Raw genomic sequence first — 23,608 nt, forward strand, 5'->3', positions numbered from 1 at the left:
TTTTTTAAAGCTAAATTTTTGGTTTTTGTGTCAGGAAAAATAGGAGAAGCCATGATTGTTGTAAATTTCACATGCTTGAAATGGAAATGAAAAGTAAAATTATTTTATTTGTGTTAAGAATTTATCAATACTTTTTAGACAAATTACAATCCAGCAGGATTCAAGATGCCATGCATAAAATGTCAAAAATCAACACTGACTGTTGGATTTTTGATAGATGGAGTTAACTTTTCTAGACTTTTGATATCAAGTATTTGTCAGTTTTTGTTGTTCCTTATGGAAAACTTTTGACTTTTTTGTCCATTTCTTGTCAATGAACGTGTATTTTGGCAATAATCTGGGTTTAAATGTTGACAATTTGAGCTGTTAGTTAAGTGGAAGAATTAAAAATTTTAGTTAAAATTATTATTATTTTAAGGAATCCCATTGCTGCCACTTAAGAGAATATAAAAGCCCAACAGAAAGTTGTAATTATAAGCTTTAAAGTTATAATCACAATAATAAAAGTCATAATTTATAGTTTTAAAGTCCTATTCATCAGAGTAAGAAATAATTTTGAGTTTTAACGTCATAATCCAAATAATAGGAAATAATTAAAATTTGTACTGTCATAATTTTGAGCTTTAATGTTATAAACCAAACAGCATGTAAATTTTCAGTTTCATTGTCATAATTTCACCTTTAACAGTCATAATTATGACAACAAAATCATAATTTCAAGCTTTAAAGTTATAATCATGAGAATAAAAGTAATAATCCTACTTTTAATTATTACTTAGCAATAAGTAACAATTTTCAGTTTTAATGTCACAATTTCGAGTTTTAAAGTCATAACCACAATAATAAAAGTCATAATCCATGTGAATTATCAAGACAATTAAGTTTTTTTGTTGTTGTTATAAAGCCATCTTTAAAGTTTGTCTCTACCAAGACCTTCTATGGCAGGAATAGGCTTCCATAGGATTTTGTTAATGTAGCGAATCAAAACGTAAAAGTCAGTTGCAGGTTAAAGTGCTTTTGGTGCTTTAAACCTTTTGTATTTTGACCAAACAGAAATGATTTCATCAATGTCTCATGAACTAATATAAAAACAAAAGAACTAAATGTAAAGCTGAAACTTTTGTTTTGAAAATATGTTGCATTTAAAGAAAAATATCAGCATTCTTCCCCTTTTACACCCTTCATTGTTTCTTTTTTTTCTTACCAATCCAAACTCAGTGGGACAGCATTTTACTTGCAAAAATAAATATGCAGACATTTAGCTACAGCTATGGCTATAATATATTATCTATGGCTTCTTTTGTAACGCTAGCTATTACAGGATCTCTGGTGCACAAGCTAACCATGGCGTTGTAGCAAAAACATAAACCAGACGGTTTGGAAGGGGCTGATATGTTACGACTTGTCTCTGCTACAGTTAATATGTGAAATATATTTACTAAACATTTGAAATCACACATTGGGTTAGCTTGTTTATTCCTCAAGGCAGTGAGCAAAGCCTTTCACAGTGATGCATAGAAACGGCTGCAGAAGGTCCCCATAAAGGTTAATTACTGTAAATAACTAAAGATAATAAGCAAAGGCCACAAAGCAAGCTAAATCTGTCTTAAAAGGCCTTAACTGGCTGGTTTGGTATTAATAAATGTGACTCATTTATTTACATTAGATATATAAATTAATATATTGAATATATTGTAATGAATGTTTCAATTGTAGTGAAATTTTGTAACCCTGTGACGATAAGACAGCCATGTGAGTCACAAAGTGTAGCTCTTAGCCTAAAGATATGTAAAATATTCAATAGTTTTAAACACGTTGCACAATTGATTTGAGCAAAGAAAATTGATTATTTACCCCTTGGAACACTAAAATTAGCAATAATTTACAACTAAGTTAGAATATAAGTATTTATATTTTACAAATTTGAATTTATTTTATGTTTTGATTGGGATTATTTTGGAGTAAATATGAAGATAAAATATGTGTTTTACAGCCGTGGTCTACCTCAGTGAATCAAAGCTAAGCTAACAGCTTCTCATAGTCAGGCTAGCACTCATTGGACTTTCCACAATGACTCTTAATAACAAAGAAACAATATAGATTTTAAATGTAGGCATTATAACAAATGCGGGTTTTAGCTGTTTTAAAATAGTATTGAATTTCCACAACACGATATCGCTACAAGTACCAGTAGGTCTAATAGTTTTAAAAACATTTGTTAGCATCATTAAGATAGATAGGCCAATTTTAAGTCAAAACAGCTGAATAATGCATCCCACCAGGTCAGGATTTAGGATTAGCTTTAGTTTTAGGATTATAATTCAGTACATTCCACTGGCGGAACATTATTTGGGGATATTCCAGCATAATTATGCATCTTATCTGCAACTTTCTTCTTTATGTAGCAAGAAGAGTGAGCGAGTGAACATTTTCAACACATCTTTAGTAAAAACGTGTTGCGTCTCCACAGTTATTTAGAACATATTTTTGTTCTTGTTAGACTAATCTAGAAAAATAAACTAAAAAAATTTTACAAAATATTAAATAATGTAATATTTTCTTCAAGCATCCAATGTATTCAATTAGAGCGGATATGTTTTACAGAAACAACGCTAAGCTAGAGGCATAAAGTGACCAACGTGTTAGCTTACTTTGTGATTACAAAGTCGGATCATAGTTTAAACCTCCACACAGGTGATGATAATGTCCACCAGCATGTACTCTGCTTGGCTAAAAATAATGAATTGTTTACCTCATCGACAGCTAGCTGTTGACTGAGCGTTTTCGCATCGATAGCTTTGTCTTGTCTGTAAATGACTGAGCCGCTTCATTCAAAGATGCTGTCAACACTGGGACAGGAGACTTTCTTTAAATGTGATCCGGTGAGATTTAAACTGATTTAAAAGATGAAAGTCCTGCTTGTCAAAACAGATCAATACCACTTTCAGTTGCGCTATGCCTAATTTATCTTCTATAATCAGTCATTGAGGTCTACATGGTGTAACAATCAAGAGCAAACAGAGGTTACCAGAGTCTAAAGTGAGGCTTTGTAAAGGGCTGATAGTGAGGATTAACTTTACACCATTTCACTGAAATATTGACCTACGGAAGAAAAAAAAAAGTCTTACTTTTTTACAGAATGTTCACTTAAATCTCAGAATTTGTTTTTAAATTAAAAATTCTGACTTTAATATCAGAATTTTAACTTTAATCTCAAAATATTCACCTTAAACTCATAATTCTGAATTAATTTTTTCTACTGAGCAGAGCGTGGCCTAGCGTGACTGACCTTGGTCACGCTAGGCTTTTTTGTTCTCCATCATTTTGACCGACAGCATTTTAAAAAAATCGGTCATGTACTATTTTTACCCGTCAAATTATAATCCCATTAACATCAGCTATTTAGCTGCATTTTTATGCGTTGGACAGTGAATCCAGATCCCGTCACACATAAAACAGATGAATGCATCTAACTTTTTCTCCGTGACAAAAACCATTGACTGTGGCCCCAATAACTTTCAAGAAATTATATTAAGCGACTCCACTTAAATTACCAGCACTTCACCCGCTGCGGTCTGAACGCACAGCCTCACAAATTCCTCTTGGTCGCATCTACAAAGAAATCTGCGATGGTTCATCGGTCAGTTGAATCTGTCTGATCCAAACCGATCAATTGAACTATTTTTTACCCTGTGCGGTCCGGGCCTGGGCTTTTACAAGGATTTTTTTTGCGTGGTTTCGCTTCCCCGAAACGGACAGATGTTACGTCTGCCACGCTTCTGAGCGCCGCTCTCCTTCTGGGCCGGGAGGGTAATGTCTTCCAGCTCCATTTGTTAAAACCGCTGGATGAGTTAAGTTTAAATCTTCGCAGATTTATTTCCTCAAGATAAGCTGCCGGGTCGTCTGTTTAGACTATAAATGGATTAGCTCAACATTGCTTTCTCTTTAGTTTTCTCTGTTCTGTATGTAATGGAGACTTGAATTAAACGCGCCATTTCTACCAAAGTTTTGATATGCGCTTCCTAACCCAGATTCTCCGAAGCGTCCGGTCCATATCTCTTCAACACGCTGTCAGCTCCCGGTCAGAAAGACGCATTTAGTTCAGTGTCCATGAAATGATATTCAGAAAGAATTTTTTTATTGATTGAATTTAGTTGCCTCTGCGATTAACTCTTTGCATAAAGTCTATAATGTCTGAGCATGTGCACCAGTCAAGGGTGTTAATTATATCCTGTCAAATTTTCCCGTCGTTTAAAAAATTAACCGGTCAAATATGAAAAATATTCCGTTAACGTGACCTCTGCTACTGGCCCTAATCGTCCTCCGTATTGACCAGCTAATGCAGCGCTAGAACAAATAACATCAGTGTTCTTGCAAACTCTACTACTGAAGTCAACACTGGATGATTATACTTGGCAACATGCATATTTGGTACTGGTTTGCTACCTGCTGCCGGCAGTAATGCCGAGAAATTGGCGCTAATAATTTCCCCCCGGCATCTCCAGTCCTTCGCTCAACCATGCAAAGCACAGAAGTCAAAGTCTGCAAAAGCCTCCTGTTGCTCCGCCGAGAGGCTGAAGGGCTTGGAGGGCGGAGACAGGACCGGCTGGAGTCGAGTGAAGTCGCTGTCAAAGTTGCTGACATCTGTGGGCTCTTTGATCGACGGCGCGAACGGCGGCGTTAACTTCCTGGCCATCAGGGCTTCCCAGTCGATGGTCTAGCAGAGTTTCACAAAGTCAAACTGGGTCAGACTTCTCCAGATACAGAGGCGGCAGAAAACCCAAAAAATTACTCAAGTAAGAGCAGAACTACTTTTTCCTCAAGTAAAAGTAAAAAAGCATTTGGTAAAAAGTCTACTCAAGTACTGATGAAATGATCAATCATTTAAGCTCAGCTCAGTAAAAATACTCTTTAAGGTAAATTTACAAAAAAAATATCAAGTAAATGTAACTAGTTATTACCCAACTCTGCCTTTAGTTGTTTGCCAACCGCCAAAGAAGAAGAAAAAGGGAAATTTTTCTGACACTGCACAAACAATGGCGCTAAGTGTAGCAAAACCAGCTAGATAGCTAGTTAGCTCCAATTTTTAGCCTTTGTTTCTTTCTCTTAAACGTTAAGAAAAGGTATAAAATGAGTGGGAGAGCTGGACCAAGTAAGAAGATGAAAATTTATCACTTTCAAACGTAATGGAACATATAAAGAATTCTTCATATATTTATAAATAAACATATGTTTTGCACTTTTGTAGTAGGTTCGTCATTTTGAAAAAGTGTGAGCACCTCTGGATTACAACAACAAGCTTTCATCCCAAAGGTCGTAGGTTAAAGTGCCCCAGCAGCGTGGGGTGGCTTTAAATCAATCCGTTTCTTTCATAATGCGAATATTTAAAAGTTTGAAAGTGTCATGGCTGACCTTCTGTTGGAGAAAATGAAACTGATGCGATTTACCTCAAAGAATTTCTCTCCTTTGACCTCGTTTGCGTCTCTCTCTCCGGCTCCGAGTCGTTTCAACGGGTTTTTCTTCAGCAGCTAAAAACAGAAAAGTTTCACAATTTAGATATTCTTTTAATTCAGTTTGAGACCCCAGAATGCTTTATTGTCTTTTATTCCAATTACAGAAACAAAGAGTGCCTAATGGTGGAAGACTGGTAGATTTTGTTGGGGTTTTAGAGCCAAATGAAGCCCCCTCTCCGCAACTTCAATTCAAGAATAAATTAAATAAATTGCATTTACCAGAACAAACATGTAATACGAGAATAAGTCACAATTTCTTATTATTGATGTTATTATTAACCTTTATCTCACCAGGAAAATCCCATTGAGATCACAGATCTTCTGAGAAACAGCGTTAACTGTGCAGGCTACATCTAATGGGTTTAACAGGATGCCTGTTGATTAATTTGAGCACTGCTGCCACCTAGTGACCGTAGGCATGTTTACCGGTCAAGCATGTAAACCGGTAAATAACTTTATTTTTGTCTTTGAATAAAGACAATAATAAAGTCTTCTTAACTCTCATTCCCAAGTGCTAATCTTCTAGAGCATTGAAAGCTTTTTTTGGTGTTAAAGGTGACTTACTGTGCTCCGTTGATGGTTTTACATTAACTTTTGCACAAAATAGTTTCTAGATAATGGCAGCAAGTGGTTTCTGGATGGTAGGTCAACAACAAAACTCTTATCTTTTCCAGTATGCAGCGGTAAAACCAGCTGACCAAACATGCCGGAACTCTGCCAGAGTTGCTAGGTAACGGACTGGGCTTCTGGGGTTGCTAGGCGACGGGCAGTGCCTTCTAATTTGTGACGTTACATTCCGCGGGTTTTTAAAACGGTTCATTTGTCAGACACCAAAAATCATGAACTTATGGCCTAAAAATGGTTGGTTGTCTGTTTTTAAGCGCGAGGATTGTTTTTAGATGCAGCAGAAACCCAAATAAAAGTACAAAAAAGTATAAAATGTGAATTTGCATAATAGGTCCCCTTTAATGAACTTAATTTTTACAGGTGGTGTGGGCCAGAAGACTTTTATCTTATTTTTTGTCCTGTCCTGCAGGGTTTCTGAAAAGCCCGACAAATTTACTTTGACAAGTGGATAGCGTTTCTGTTCTTAATGACCATCAAATTTTTTTTTATTAATGTTTCTGACCAAGTTAATTTGTCCCGTTAACCTTCTGCATGATGGAAACGGCATCAGCGGGAAGAGACGCTGGATACTGCACATCGTCATTAACGATGCTGTCAAAGACTTCTTCTTCATCTTCACCAGGAAACGGAGACTAGCAGGAAGGCAGAGCAATGCTGAGTCAGCCTTTATGTTACCAGTGATCGAGTTGTTAAAGTTTATCTTTAAAATGTTTGTAAAAGTTGAGCACAGATATTCCACCAACCTCTCCAACTAGCATCTCGTAAATAAGGACGCCCATCCCCCACCAGTCCACAGCGCGGGTGTAGGTGTCATCAGTCAGAACCTCTGGGGCGAGAAACTCTGGAGTCCCACAGAAGGTCGAGGTCTGATCTCCATGGCCCATCCCTGCAGTAATATCATTTTGATCTTTTACCAGTCCAAAAATAACAGAGTACTTATTAACTTACCAAACATGTAAGGAGTTAAGGAGAAAAGTGAACAATGACCTCTTAAAAATCTCCAAAAATCTAGAAATCCACCAAGCAATGATAAATTGATGTGTAATAATTTTACCTTCTTTACAAAGTCCAAAGTCTGTGATTTTAACAAATCCCTCAGCATCCATGAGAATGTTATCCAGCTTCAGATCTCTGCACAAACCAAACAGGGCGTACAATAAAAACAACACTGGGTTTCGGACGATGTGACGTCGCTTTGGCCAGTTGGACCTACCGGTAGATGATTTTATTCAGATGCAGGAACTCTAAACCCAGGAGGACACAAGCTGAGTAGAACCTGAACAGAACAGCAGTTTGGTAAATTACAAACAACAATAGTAATATAAAAGAACAAAAACAAGCAAACATGAAAATAAGAAAATTGTTGAAAAAATATAAATTTCAAGTTTTCTAGAACTGGGATGTCCTAAGGATGTAGACAATTAATTGATTTATGATAAATTTTTTCATTAGTGGTTTATTAAGTTAAAATTTGTTCCAATATATTAACTAATAACGTCAACTTAAATTTTCTTTTAGCATTGTAGTTTGGCTGCCATCCAGTAGAGGGCGCCATTGGTCAGCTTTAAGTGGAGCCAGTTGATACAGAAACAAATATGGTGGGACAACAACAAAATGGGAAAGAAAAACGGACCAAACAGTTTCTGGGATGAAAAATGCAATTCATGCAGTTCAATTTTGAAATCTAAACACTCAACAAGTCCCTCAAGTTTTATCTTTTATTTTTCCAACCAGGAACTTTAAGAGAATTCTGTTTTGTTATACTTTATTTAATGTGAGAAAACAACAATTTTCTGTTTATTCAGTCAGTATTTAATACAACTGATAAATAATTTTTTAAATATTTTATTATGTTTTTAAATTCAGCACATTATGAAAAGTTTTGCCCTGTACATTATGGAAAGACGATCAACCCTCTTGACACAAAAGAAAACTCAGGTTTTTAAGAAAAAGGCCACCTATCAACTAATAATTAGTTGATGATGAGATCAATCAACTGTAGATTAAGTCATTAATCAATAGCTTGCATCCCTAAACACACTGAAGACGAGGAGTTTGTATAAACCTGGTCTGAGCTTCTGAGAAGACGTCAGTGTGGATGTGGATCATCAGGTCGCCGCCGGGTAGATACTCCATGACAAAACAGACATGATCAGCGGTCTGGAAGCAGCCGTGAAGGTAGACCAGGAAGGGGTGTCTGGAGGCGTTGATCATCTCAAAGATCCGCTTCTCGCTCATAAGGCTGAAGAAAACCAAACCAAGAATCAGGAAAGCACAAACATCTGAGTGAGATTTCTGGAGTGAAGTGGTGACTTTAGGAGGCCATTTTAGGTCCTTTATGTCAGAGAAACAGCAGAAAAACCTCAGAGGAGTTCGGTCTGAGGCTCAGGAAGTGATGTATGACCAGTGTGTTTTAAACATCTACCAGTTCGGATATAGAGAAACATGACTAACTAGAGATCCATTCATCCATCCATTCATCCATCTATCAGCCAATCAACCTATCCACCCATCCATCCATGTGTAAATTATTCATCCATCCATTTGTACATCCACCCACCCATCCACCCATCCATCCACCCATCCATCCATCCATCCATCCATCAGTCCATCAATCCATCCATCCATCCATCCGAGTACAACAAACTGATTGTTGTCTCTCCTCAAACTGAGAACCTCTGGCTTCTATCCATTTTGCTTCTGGACAGGAAACACAGAGACATTTCTTGTCGTTGATTCTGGGTTCGTCTCAATGGGACGTTAGCAGAACGTCTCCAAAGAACCAAGGAATCATGATTTTCCATAATAAAATAGACTTGCTGTTTCTCATATTAAAGGGGGCCAGCTGAACCCATTTTACCTTTGTTTTAATACAGTCAGGTGTGCTGAAGCTTCACTCACCTGTCCACTTCATCACGAGTCACAATGTCTCGTTTCTTCAAGGCTTTAATGGCGTACAGTCGTCCTGTCTTCGTGAACTCGGCCAGTAGCACCTGTTTATGAAAAAGGCACATTAAAAACATCAGGGATGGATGTTTTTTTTGTTGAATTCAGAGGAAGAAGGTGTTATCCGTTACCTTTCCAAAGTGTCCTCCTCCCAGAACTGAAGTATATTTAAAATCTTCAACCTTCATCCTTCAGAGAAACAACCATGCAAACAGAAACGGCCATGTCTGATTCTGGTTCGCTTTATAAGACAACATCTGCATGAACATCTGTACATGTGACTGTATTTACTTCAGAGGAGATACGGGCTGATCCTCACATTCTTCTGCGGTGTTTGGACTGGAAGGTGGGTGTATGGAAATCTGCAAAGAGACAAAACACATTTTTGTTTGTTTTAAACATACAGTCTTATCAATCTTATTGTTAAGTTTTGATCAGAGACAGCAATTCGTTAATGTGTCGACCATCCATACATTCATTCATGAATCCATGGATGGATGGACATAAAACTCATCTAGAGCCATAAATGTTACATAACCTTTAGTGAAAAGACAAAACAGAAGTTTAATAAATATCTGTTATAGAAAATATAGGGATATTTTTAAAGAATTGCCAATTTATTTAAAACTTAGGCAAAATATGAAATATTTACAAAAAGAGGACTGATACAGTTTCTTCTATGAGATTTTGATGTTTGTGGAAAACAATTCAATAATAATAAAATTAATTTCCAATGTAACAAAGAGATAAAAATAAAAATACTGAAATTTGTGTCATTCTGTTAATGCAAGGTTTATTCCAAGCAAGAAATAAAATAAAAGCCTCATACAAAAATGTTGGCTAGACACTTTTTTAGTCAAATTTTTATTGTGGAAAGTCCAAAAAGTCACATGAAACCCATACAAGTCTTCAGTGCTCTGATCTTAAAATAAAAACTTGAGTTAAATAACAGGACTGAAAAGTTTCAAAGTAAATTTCTTTTATATGAATAAAAACTCAATTTGAAAGTTACAGAACAAGATGATTGAGTTAGGAATTTATTGTTTTTTATTCCTGAAAGTTTATTTACCAGTTTTTCTTGCAGTGCAGGCACTGATGATGTCTTCTCTTCTTTAGTGATAATGTTTTCTTGCTGCTTGATGTCGATGGGAGGCGGATGGTCCTCAGTGACACTCAGTCTAATTAGCGGAGTTTTGCTGAATAAATAAAACTTTAGATGTGTTACTTGTAATTATTTAATCGAAAACTATATATTGACAAAATAAGCAACATTTCCAAGTCAAAAACCCCTTAGTGGTGTTAAATTATTGATGAAATAGACAGCCAGTCATCCGAGTTCAACATCTGATGTACTCAGATTTAATCCAATTTAATTGGATCCACGGATTGCTCAACAACAAATATATTTATTTTTAATTTATTTATTATGTAGGCTATTCAATCATCAGATTGGTGCAGAGTGCTGTCATATCCATCAGATTTACAGTCGTACCAGAAACAAAATACAAATGTTCTGACCGGAATCTCTGTATGTAAAAAAATGTGATTACTTGAGATCAGCAAACCGCAGAACCTGATATCACTCAGTGAAAAGCAGACAAAATTTAAACAGGGTTCCTGTAAATTTGACCAACTTAAAGTTAAGGCTTTTAAGATCATTTTCAAACCATTATGAATGGAATTTATAATGGTCTTAAATGGTTATAATGGCTTCAGAGCATTCTCTTATAATATATACAAGAATAAAGTCCTAATATTGCCATAATAAAGTCATAATATTATGACTTTATTCTCTAATTTTATTACTTTATCTTTGTAATTTTATTTTTTTTATTTTCTTAGCATGCCCCTAACACTGTTATATCATCCAACTAACTAGCAATAAATGTACACTTTCCCATGATAAGCACAAAAAAGCTAGCTAGCTAGCAAGTGCATATTAGCAGCTAGCTAGTGGTAGCCTCAACCTCCTCTAGTCAAGATACATAACAAGATGTCTGCACACAACTAAAACATTTGCTTAACAAATTCTAAGACTTATTAGCTTATTTAAGATCAATTTACGTTTTTTGAGAATTTAAGACATTTTATGGCCTCCATTTTGCATACATGAATTCAAGACTTCTGGGCGCTGTAGTTTCTGACCTTGGCAGTGAAGATGTCGGATCAGGCTTCTTTTCCGTCGGATTCGGAGGACTGTGTCCGATCAGGTCCGACGTTGTGGAGAGATGTGAGCTGAAGGTGGCGAAAGAGCTGTAGTGAGGGAGGATGCTCATCATCAGATGGCCCCAGGTGGCAAAGTTCATGTTCATCTGAGCAGCTCGGAGGAAATTCTTTCCTGAGGAATAAAAAAAACCAATAATTAAAAAAAAAAAAAAGAAAAAAAGATGGATACACAGGACTGGCGCAGAGCTGTTTGTTTCTACCTCTCTCTTTTGTGAAAATGCATCGCTGACGTCTCAGTTTAGGCTGCCGCTCCACCACGGTGTCGATGAACTGAAACTATATATGTTTACATTTATTCTTCCCATCAATGCTTTAAAAAGTAATGATGTACCATCAGGTTCTTCCTCTCTTGGTTACCTGGATGTGGAGGAGGCCTTGCGGCTCCAGATTGAAGCCATGGTTGTGGTCTGGGTTCCCCATTAACTCCTCCAGACGCAGGATCTTGACCGCACACATCGTCCTCCGGTACCTCCAGAACAAGCAAACCTCCAGCTCTCGAGACTGTCAACAGATTGTCAACACACATTACCTGAATTACTTAAGGGTTGAACAGGAGGACATATATATCTGCAAAAAACTACAAAAAGTGTCTTCTTAAACTTAAATTGTAACGGTAAAACAAACAGAACGACTGGGTTCGGTAGAGATAATTAGTTTAAAACTGCAGGTGTAAGGCTGACACCTGCTGGTCTCAAATAAAACTACAACTTAAAGCAACGCAAGCAGTACAGCAGCTTGCTGTACGGCAAGGGATTCCTGTTTCAGAGATAAAACAATTTTACAAAAAAAATTCAGAAACAATCAGTCATTTATTCTGGAATTGTCACATCTCACAAAAAACTTGGAAAAATGTAATAACTTTATTATTTGTTTTCACTAAGGTATGAGCATATTATTTTTAGTTTTTACAGAGAGAATATGAATGAAGGCAGTAGACTGGAAATTAATCCAATTATTAATATTCACAAATCTAAAATGTAATTTACAGTTTTGTTTAAGAAAATGAAACTGAATTTATCCACCATTTCTAAAAGTAGAAACAAAACGCTAAATACACATATGAATGTCATAGAATATTTTTCATTTATCATAATGTCTGCTTTTATTTTTTATTTTTTACCAATGTATTTATTTTATACAATGGCTAAAAGGCAAAATTTCAGATAGAAAAAAAAATGAGTAAATTTCCAGGAAAAAACTCAGATTAATCTCAAAACATTTCTAGAAAAACAAGGAAATTCTGAGTTAAGTGAGTCATAAATTCAAAGGAAAAAAACTCTTTCAAATTTAGATATAAATCTCAAAAATTTTCTAGAAAAACTTATGAATTTCTGAGAAAAAGTTGAAAACTTGAGAGAAAAAATTCTTGAGATTCTGAAACTAATCTAAAAAAAAACATGGAAATTTTTCAAATCTTCAACTTCATCTCATTATCTTAGAATAATTTTGTGCAAACATTGTAATAGCCCATAGACTAATCCCAAACTGTTCAATGAAGCATGACAGGTCACCTTTAAACACAACTGAATATTTACAATGTACAATACATTTGAAATATAAATATAAGAATATGTTGAAACATGTTGTTGTTGATTGTGACGCCTTCAAGGACCTAAAAAGTATTCTGTTGTTGTGGTTATTCTTTGGTTATTATTATTTAACTATTGAATTAAAGACAGAGAAATGCCGGTCTGGGTGTGGGTGGCGTGTGATGGAGAGACCATGAGAAATGACTCACAAACACTGAGCGCTCCAAACGGGATGAAAAACACTCATAGACCTTTTTCAGTGTATTTTTTAATGTTTTGTCACAAAACAGACACGTATCTGACAGCATTTCTGACACTTGTCATCTGAAAGGTGGCAACTATATACCAGCAATGCACCATTCTTCAAAGCACATCCCAGACTATTTTTACCTGACAGAAAGGGAAAAACTGTGATAACTCAAAGAGAGGCAGACTGATTTATATTTAGTTTGCAACACGGGTCACTGTATTATCTTCTGTTAATATTTCAAAATTTAAGCACTTGATACAGACTTTAAGCTGCTGCAGAAGAGTGTAGATGCCTGAAACAAACACGCTTTCTACTTGCTAACATCTTTAACTCTATATCTGTTAAGCTGTATCTGTAAGCATCTTAAAGCCATTATGGCTGCGGTCAGATATAATGGCCTGTAAAAGCTGAGCTAACAACTATTGCCTCATTAAGCCATCACTTTCTCAGGTTTTCCTTTAAGAAATTTCTCATTTTCTAATCTGATCAGTCTACACTTAGTGGATGGATAATTTAGTCATTATCTACTCTCCCAAAAATCTCTCAAAATTACATTTATACTATAATAATCTGAAGAGTTTTAGTCAGATCAGAGGTAATTACAGCACTGAAACAACTTGGGTGAAATTTGATATTTTTATGGACTCAAATAATCAACTTGGGTCCATGTTTGGTTATTTGATCCTATCAGTTAAAACTTTCCCCTATAGAAGTCCGAACATTCAAGGTAGCAGCTTATTTAGATAATTCCAATTGGCTTATTTTAATGGTAAATATGTGTTAGTTATGGAGTACCACAGGGTTCAGAACTTGGACCAGTCCTTTTTATTCAAACTTTGTCTAAAAGTTTTAGGTAAAACTGATATAAATGTCAAACGTTATGCAGATGATACTCTGTTATGTTCATTCAAAAACTCAGGTGAAACCCATCAGTTACTAAGACTACAAACATGTGTAATAAAAGTTTGAATAACTTAATTTTAACTCTTTTTAACCAACTTTCTGCATTCACTCGCCCTGGACAGTAATAAGTTGACGCCCAGTGTGCAAAGTATTTGTTACTTCTATGCTGAACTGCTTATTATAAAGAAATTATTGTTCCCCATGTTTCCAGCATGTTTGCTTCCAGAATGCAGGTTTGTGAAAATAGAAAGATTCAAACAAGTTTAGTCTCATACTTATAAAGTTTTAACCCCAAGAGAAGGTGAAACTCTGCCACCTGCTGTTATAAATAAGTATCTGCAGTTTACTTATAAAAACTGCTAGAGGGTTTTTATAGGCTTTATAAAGTCCCATACCTACAGCTCTATCAAGTTTGTAGTTTTTCTGCTGGTTATTTCATATTTCTGAATATGGGCTTCATTGTTATCAGCATTAAATGCTGATCAGCCACTCTTCAGAATGGGGAAAAAAAACAAACATGTTGATATTCAAACATCAGGAAACAGTAACAAAAAAACATTTCCTCCCCTAAATTATTCTGCTCAGCTGCAGATTTCTTTGAATGTGAGAGTGCAATTTTTCATTACTGTACAGTATACTGTTTATTTTTCTGAAAATGTCCATTTAAAGCTGCAGTAAGTTACAAAAGTTATAAAAGTTTAAAATTTATTTTTTACATATTTGTTGGAATTATCACTATATCATGACAGTATGCTATGAGATAGATAATCTGTGAACATTTTTTGCTTATTTGACTTCTTCCAGTGCCAGCTAGAAACAACCAATCAGAGTCAGGAGGCAGGGCTTAGTGCTGTCAATCTTGCACGATTGTGCGTTACTATAGCTTCTCCTAGTTAGCATAGCCACCGATGACGGTGGATAAACAGTTTTCTTATAATGGTAAGTTTTGCGCCATTTGTACATTTAGCTGTGTGAACACGAGGTTGATTGACAGCGCTAAGACCCGCCTCCTGTCTCTGATTGGTTGCTTTTGGTCTGGTGTGTTGCATTTTACTTCTGAATAAAAGTAGCTCAGAGAGGAGCTGGAGGTGATTCATTTTTCACAGATTATCTGTCTCATAACCTGTCACAACATGGTGACAGTTTTAACAAATATGTAAAAAACAATAAAATAAAAAAAAAGTTACATATAATGCAGCTTTAATGACTCTTAACCTTTCTTTTTCTTGTCATATTTTTACATGTGTGTGAATCTGTACGCTTCCATTTAGTCACTTCAGTGTATCTTGGTCTTCAGAACCGGACTCACCCGCTCCAGCTGGATGTAGAACACCTGATCCCAGCTGAGGCCACCGACTGCAGCCCAGCGCGTCCGGCCGACGACCCGGCCGTCCAGCCGCAGCACCGCACTGACCTCGGCTGTGAGACAGGCAGCAGACAAACTGTAAATAGCAACTTTTTTCAGTTTTAATTAAAGAAGTTTCTCTCTGAACTCAGACGTAAACAGAAGCCTGTCTGACTTTCAGAGTCCATGATGACATCATGTTTGTTTACCATTTAATTTGTTTGTGTATTTCAGAGAAAGTGGGACCATTTCTGAGAAAATGAAATACAACACAGACCCTGGTTCTGACAGATTAACCTTCACAGAAACAGTTTTTGCTTTACAATCAATGTTAGGCACAGGGTTGTCACAATAACCAATAAATCAATAATTGTGTGATAAATTAAAATGAGCTCAATCATTTTTGTTTGCATGATTTAGTGTTTTTCTCTCTCTCTTTCTACCAAAAACTGGATGATAAAAGTTTTCATTCTGGTGATTTGGTCTCAACTAGCCCTTAATTTCAAGGACAGTTATGTTAAAGGAGGCTTCATGATTAAATTTACTTGTTGTTTCTATAGTTTTGTTTCTTTATTTTGGATATTTAAAATGTCTCCCATTTCTAGAGTTACGTGTTTGTTAGAATTTAACATTTAGTGATTACGCCATCATTTTGGTTGAATTTTATGTTTTAAGTCTGACCTGCAGAAAATGATTAGGGTCACCACGAATTCTGACTTTAATCTCAAAATTTGGAATTTAATCATAGAATTGCCATTTTTTTTCTCAGAATTTTTATTTATTTATTTTTTAATTCAGACTTTTTTTTATCTCAGAATTCTCATTTTAATCTCACTTTTGGAAGATTAAAGTCAGTATTCTGAGAAAAAAGTCTGAATTTTTTTGTCTTTTTTCATTTGCCCTAATTGTCTTTCTTACTTTTCCAAAAGTTTTATTTGGAATACAAATTTGTAATGTTCAAAATTATTTGCAAGCTGGATTTCGGGGTTTGTGATTTGACTAATTCTTAATATTTTATACAGAAGGTAACAAATCATTCTCCTGTTCCTGCACTTCTGTTAGTAGTATAATTTTCACCTCTGAATTAACTGTTCATATTTTCCCATTAACAGATGCAAACATAGCAGCTAGTAAAGCTGAAACTGAAAACTTACAGTTTAAGATTTTAAATGTTTTACTCACTCAGCGATCCGTCAGTCTTATGAAGAACAGCCAAACCGTTTTCAGAGGGAACCGAAGGATTTTCCTGCTCTGATTCTGACTGGGGTTTCAGTAAATCCTCACATCCCAGCAGTCTCAGTTCAAGTTTCCCTAAAAGAGAAGAAGAAGAAGGAGAGGAAGAATAATCTCAGTTTCTTCAAATAAACCGTTTAAGCCCCGCCCACGTGTTTCCATTATCCTGTAAAGAGTCTCAGTGTGACCAGAAAAGATGCCGCACTTCAAAATAAGACATTTAATTTGAATAAATCTCCCAGACTCGAGCCTCTAATCAGTCCCCTCTGGAGAGAAAGTCACTTCTCTATTTTCTCCGTTTCGCCTCTGAACTAACCGCCGTGAAGCTCAGAATCACCTCAAGTGTTTCCACTCTCCTCACACTCTTTCTCATTATTCTCCTTTGACGGATCTGCTCCTCATTACATCATCAAAAGCTTTTCTTTTTTTTTTTTTTAGCCTCGAGCTCAGACAGAGACCGGCTTACAAGTGAACTGTCCAAAACGAACGGATTACACGTCCTGATTATCTGCCGCCAGCAGTCAGCAGACGGTAAGTCATGTTCAAACACACACAGCCTGAATGACCCTAAAATACACAGAATATTAAACACAAAACGACCCCAAGAAAACATAAAAAACAAAGATGATTTACCAGAAAAGGCAGCTTGGTGGTAATTTGATTAAATCTTACTATATAAATAAATAAATACTAAAAATAATAACCGTTATTATTATTACTAGCATTAGTAGTATTACATTTATATAATTGCTTAGATTATTATTATCTTATAATATTAGCATACAAAGTAAAAATATTTATGATAATATAACCATAAATATGGTTTTACAATAATAATAACTATTATTATTATTAGTTACATTAATAATAATAATAATAATAATAATAATATTGAAATTATTATTAGCATAATAATGGAAATAATTTATTTTATTATTATCATAATGTCCACTTATTATAATATTATGAATTATTATTTCCATAGTAATGGAAATTATATTTTTCCTTTATCATGATAATGGAAATAATATGGAAGTATTAATACTATAATGGAAATATTAATAATATTATTTTCCATTATTTTTATCTTGTGTTGTGCAAAAATTTGTAAAGCAAATAAATCAGAAATGTGAAAAACTGATTTATTTTGGTTTAAATGGAGCAGCAAATCTTGTGTTTTTGATTCTAATTTTCCATTTATCAGAAAAATTTAAGTAATATTTCACCAGAAATTCACAGAAAATTATCACAAATGTACATACCTCCTGAACATAGCTGTATTTTATATAACATTCATTGGCAAAACCTAAAATTAAGAAAACTCAGTAATCACTTGTAATAAGATGTTAATTGATGAGTCAATGAGTTTATTTTGCCTCCAACTATTTTGATGAAAATATTTTTTCTTATATATTTCTTCAATGATATGCAAGAGAAAATATTTGTAACACATGATTATGATGTTTTGTATTGTTTTGTTATTATCTGGTCTACTTTCTCAGTCAGCGGTTACCAGTTAGAGATGCAGGTCGGACGGGGAAGATGGACGGCGAGGTTGGGAGCGGACGCGACAATCTGCGTTCTTCAGGCGACGCCGTTCCCTCCGGAGGATCGATCGCCTCCGCAGGAAGCCGTGGAGAATCGTGGTTCTGTTCCTGCAGGCATTTCTCCAGCGATAATCGGAGAAGTTCAAGCTTCTGCGAGGATTCCTGCACCCGAACTCGAGCCTGAAAGGTGAAAAAGCTTCAGATTCTTTCATATCAAACATTCATGTAATTATTTATTACTCTGTTTCAATACTCTGTGAATCAAAATACAAATAGTGTTGAAACAATTTATGAACTATGACATATACCCAACTCCAACATCTCTCTGTTAACCATGTGATCAGACAGCGGTTAAAGAGGCAAAAGCAAAGGAGGTGGATTAGCAGTGCTAGCTAACAATTTGTGTATTTTTTCAATTCAGACATACTAATAAAATTTTAATAAAAATACCACCATGCCTTCTTTTCAACTTCTCTGGGATTTTTGGCTTCAGTGTTTCAGCTTTTCCAGTGTTAATCAGCTGTGGTGCTAAGCCGTTCAGTGATTTATAAACTACCAATAAGATTTTAAAGTCGATTCTCTGAGCTACAGGGAGCCAGTGTAGGGATTTTAGAACTGGGTGATGTGCTCCATCTTCCTGGTTTTAGTCAGAACCCGAGCAGCAGCGTTCTGGATTAGATGCAGCTGGGGGATTGACTTTTTTTAGTTAGACTTGTGAAGCATTTCCATTGACCATGTACTTGCACAATTTGACATTTCGAAAATGAATTTGCTTGATGGAAACACGTTCATTTAGAAAAAAATGAACGTGGTCTATTTTTCAGTAATCACTTGTAATACGATGTAATAAGATAAACGAAAAAGTGTGAGGTGTTTTTTCAGCCTTATCAAAAATGGTTTATTTCACAAAACTGCAATGGAAACAATTTAATGCATCACACAGGTCACGTGATCTACAACAGGATGTTGCTACTGGCAGAAACCATGAAGAAGACAACGACAAGAAGTAGACAGAGGATCATGGAGGGGCGTGTTTTGTAATGACTTATTGCATCGGTTTTAATGTCACACCTTTTCATTTTAATGGCGTTTCTTTTTTAAGGGAACATCACAATAGCGAAATTATGATTTTTTTTTCAACATTAGCAGAATATTGACAAAGTTTTATGCACATTTGTAAAGGAAATGCAGCTACAGTTGCAGCAATCAATGCGACTCAAGATAAACGGGTGGATTAGTTTCTCTTGATCTAGATGGGACATTAGTCTTTTAATCCTAGAAATGTTCTTCCGACTTTGTATCTGCCTGTATGTGGCTCTGAAGGTTCAAGCAAAGATTTTTGAAGCTGATCTCAAGTTTCTGGCTGTAATAACTGAAGATGTGTGTTGACTCTAGGTCCAAAGATAATAGCTACAGTTTTGTTTCTGTCCAGCTGGTGAAAGTTCAGTCACATCCACACATTTATCTGTTCTAAACTCAGGTGCTCAGATGGGTTCAGAGTCACCTGATGACATTGTAATGTAAAGCTGTGTATCATCTGCATAGTTATGATAGCTAATCTTATTACTTGTTATAATCTGAGCTAATGGGAACATATAGATATTGAATATGAGGGGTCCCAGGTTTGAACCTTGGGGAACCCCGTATGTGACTTATGTTTGATCCAATGAGAAATTACCTATTGACACAAAGAAATCCCTGTTCTTTAGGGAAGACTCAAACCACTGATTAGGTTTAGGGATTCTGTTAGTAAATGAAGATTTTATTAAAAACATTTGACAAAAACTCAGAAAACATTATAAAACCGTAAGTGGGCGGCATCTTACCTCAGCCAGAGCGTTCTGGTCCAGCTCTGAGATGCCCTGCAGCTGCTTCACCACGTCTCTGTGCAGCGCCAGCGCATCGGTTTCTCTCTGCATGTAGTGCTGCAGCTCTGCCAAGCGAGCGTCCGCGGGACTGACAGCTACAGGAGACGTTTCTGAGAGAAAATGGAGGATAAAGGTGAAGCTACCAGCTCGTTTGATAGTTCCCTCTAATATTTCCATTAGCAAAGAAAACACTGAAGCGTCGTTTATGAAAGCAAAGGAAATTGTTCTAACACAATCCGAAGCTACGTCTTTCATGAAAGGAAAATGGAAACATCAGATTTCTGGCTTCATGTTTACTTTTTTGGGATTATAATCCTTGAAGAGATGCATTAAATCATATTTTATCCCATTAATATGATGAATGTAAGGAACCCTCAGGAGAATAATATTACAGTGATGCATTACTCTAAGTACTTAAGTCACATTTGTTGAATATTTCATGAACATTTGTAGACTCAGTGAAGCAAATCCCAGCTGTCTGTCAATCTGATCCAAACTCTGAATTTATTTGATTATACGTCTTAAATTTAATGTTGTTTTTGGACACAGAGTGTTTTTTTTTATTGTTGTTGCAATATGTTGTAACAAACTGTTTTTGATCTTCATATTGGTAAATACGGGATTTATTTAATAGATTTCACATGTTTTAATATAACATAATAAACAAAATAAAACAAGACAAAGGAAGCAATGCTTGTTTCCCTTCATAAATAGCATTATATCACAATCCTTTTCCTCCACTATAAAAATGGATTTTAATTTCACCAAAAGTACATTTTTATGTCTTATGTTAAAACATAAAAAAATCATTAACTTAATTTAGAGAAACAATATATATATATATATATATATATATATAATTTTTTTCCAAACCTTTTTTAAACTAACAGATGTTGTTTTGTTGTTTTGTTTATTTTACTGCCAGATAGTTTCAAATCTAAACAAACCTGAACAAAGACATGAGATTAGATTAATTTAAATATAAGATGTGAATCTCTGAGTGTTGTTGGTTTTTTGTATGATGCTGAGAAAACAAATCTGAAAATTTGAGATCAATATAAGAAATTTTTAAGAAAAAAACTTGGAAATTTTCTGAATTCTTTCTAGAAAATTTCAGAATTTAATCTCAAAATTTCTGACTTCATTCATGCAAATATTTGACTTCTCTAATGTGGTCTATTCCATGTTTTTTCTAGATAATTTCTGAAATCAATCTCAAAATTTCACATTTTTATCAAGTAAATTTTCAACTTTCCAACTCAGAAATGTTCATGTTTTTTCTAGCACATTTTTGAGATTAATCTCAAACTTTCTGATTTCTTCTTTTAAGCTAATGTTCAACTTTTAAACACCATGGTTTTTTTTAGAAATTTTTTAGCTCTACCTCAAAATTTACGTCCTTTTCTTGCAAATTTTTGACTTCTGAAGCCCAGAAATGTCCTATTTTTTAATAGAAAATTTCTGAGAAATTTACTCCTCCATTGGTTGTTTCTATCTATAATCACACTAATAAACCACTGCAGATATTTGCACTATACCCAGACCAAAAATGCTTGGTAAGATTTTGTGTTTTTGCAGTGTTCTGTCTCCTTTAAAGTTTATAAAATAAAGCAGAAACATGAAGCAATCTTCTGTTCCCACTTTTAGGAGTTTTAAGTTTACTCCTGACTGCACTGACCTCCATCAGCAGGGATGTTTTGGTTTCCTCCACCTTCTCCGCCGCCGCCACCAGCCTGGGTGACTTTGATAATCTGCAGTCGGATCAGCTCAATCTTGGAGCGGCTGTCCTGCAGCATCTGCTGAGCTGTGGACAACATCTGATCCAGGATAGCGACGGCACATCAAGAGGTGTCAAGCCTCGCTTCTTCCACACTGACAGCTCAGCGTGTTTCAAAAACAGAGCAACGATCCTTCAGCAAAACGGAAAAACAAACAAACAAACATGTGGACAAGAGAACGGATACGCAGAAAGTGAGAACAACAAGTTCCAGCCAGGTGAAAAACAGGATGACTGTGCAGTTTGCTCACCTAGGGTTTGATTCCTTGCTCCTTCGCCTTTGTAAACACTAATTTGTCATCCTATGAGTGGGAGTAGACGGGGGTGCATCTCCGGTTGCAGCCTTCCACCTTCACTATCCTTGAAACACAACAAGTCCTCGGACGTAACGGTGCGTTCACAGACACCCTCGGATCAATCAGCGCCTACATCCTGGGACTGTTGTGATGTTTGTTTTCACCTCCCTACAGCTTCCTCTGCAACATCCACTTCCCTCTGCATCCTCATCTTTTTCTGCTCCGTAACCAAATCCTCCCTCCCTCCCTCTCTCTCGTTCTCTTCCTCTCTTTTGCTCTTGTCTTTTTAAGAGGGATTTCTTTCTGCACAGAAAGGCGCTGATGGCTCTGTTCTGACACCGCCGATTGCTTGCTCTGAGCTCAGCATTGGCCGCTGCGTGACCACATGTTCCCTTCCTGCCACCAACCAAAAGACAAAACTGCTGCTGCTGCTGCTGCTCGGTTTGGGACGGAGCAGAGATCAGCCTGCAGTGTTTGGGATATTGCTTTAATCTGCTCTTACACTAACACGGAGTGAGAGATCTTAATGTTGATTGCTCGCAGCATTCAGGCGGCAGGAAGTGCGGAAGCTGCTGAATGGTTTTCAGCTGGATTTGCTGAATTCCCACAGTGACTTTTAGACAAGGACACACAACAACAAGCAGCCTTCTGGTTGTTGTGGTTCTCCTCCTCATGATTTATTAACATGAGGAGACACGATTGAAAGAAGACACACCAAGGCAGAAATCAAAGGTTAATAAATGAAACAATAAAAATCTCAGATTATTTTCTGGGAGGTCAATTGGGAAACTGATGTGTTGCAAGTGTTATGAAAAATATTCAAATATTATACCTAAAATAAAATGGATGGATAAACAAATAGTCGGATGGCTGGATGAATGGAGATAGACAGATGGCTGGCTAGCTGGATGGGTGGATGGATAGAGAGATAGAGTAAATACGGAATAATTTCTTGGACAGAAATCTGTTATAACATAAGTATTACTTTTATAAGTTTTATATTTAACAAACGTGACTTGGAAACGTTTCTTTTGTCTGGATTTGTTATTTTTTGTTTGTATAATTTTAGTTTTTAAAATACCAGAATTTACTAATCAATTTAGATTTTTGTCTATGTATCATTTCTAAATATTAAATCAGATGATCTGATCAGTTACTGAGTACTTGAGTAGCATTTTTACAAACTTTTACTCTTACTACTATTGCTACTTTTTACTTGAGTAAAAAATAGCCAGAAGTAACTCGAGTATAATTTTTTAGGGATAACTATAACTAATGTTTAAATAAATACAGATGGGTTAAATGCACTTACCAAACAAATGGCTTGAGGCTAAAAAGTCTCAATAATCTATTTTGCGTGTTTACTTTGTATTTAGCTATGTAAGAAAAGCGCAAAATCTCAGAAGGGCTTCTTTCATTAGCCCCCCAACAGTTAAGCTATTGTTAGAAACGGTCTTATTTTAGCATATACTGACACATTTCAACAGCCTACTGGACGGAACATGAACAGAAAACTTCCTAATTAAACGTAATTTTCGAGTTTGATGT

At 35.7% G+C, this 23,608-nt stretch overlaps 1 protein-coding gene across 1 annotated transcript; it reads right to left on the reverse strand.

The window, feature by feature from the left end:
• Positions 1–22: 22 nt before the first annotated feature.
• Positions 23–22,818, reverse strand: LOC114154522 (serine/threonine-protein kinase N2-like). The gene is made up of 20 exons (XM_028033660.1): positions 22,016–22,818; positions 21,666–21,897; positions 19,946–20,097; positions 18,086–18,299; positions 16,522–16,650; positions 15,304–15,413; positions 11,670–11,813; positions 11,513–11,588; positions 11,232–11,424; positions 10,156–10,282; positions 9,378–9,448; positions 9,218–9,275; positions 9,042–9,133; positions 8,206–8,382; positions 7,354–7,416; positions 7,195–7,271; positions 6,884–7,026; positions 6,665–6,772; positions 5,448–5,528; positions 23–4,717 (listed from the first exon to the last, which is right to left on the reverse strand). The coding sequence occupies exons 2-20, from the start codon at positions 21,802–21,804 to the stop codon at positions 4,514–4,516; spliced, it is 2,358 nt and encodes a 785-aa protein (XP_027889461.1). The 5' UTR covers positions 21,805–21,897; positions 22,016–22,818; the 3' UTR covers positions 23–4,513.
• Between the last annotated feature and the right edge of the window lie 790 nt (positions 22,819–23,608).

The sequence above is a fragment of the Xiphophorus couchianus genome, chromosome 12, assembly GCF_001444195.1.
Source record: "Xiphophorus couchianus chromosome 12, X_couchianus-1.0, whole genome shotgun sequence".
NCBI lineage: Eukaryota > Metazoa > Chordata > Actinopteri > Cyprinodontiformes > Poeciliidae > Xiphophorus > Xiphophorus couchianus.

Bases quoted from the DNA above. Each gene is read 5' to 3' on its own strand.
- LOC114154522 (XM_028033660.1), bottom strand. From the start codon at position 21,804: ATGTTGTCCACAGCTCAGCAGATGCTGCAGGACAGCCGCTCCAAGATT. The intron at 16,651-18,085 runs GTAACCGCTGAC...CTTCTCTTTTAG, and splicing joins CCGACCTGCATCTCTAACTG to GGAAACTTGAACTGAGACTG. The intron at 8,383-9,041 runs GTGAGTGAAGCT...GGTTTTCTTCAG, and splicing joins ACTCGTGATGAAGTGGACAG to CCTTATGAGCGAGAAGCGGA.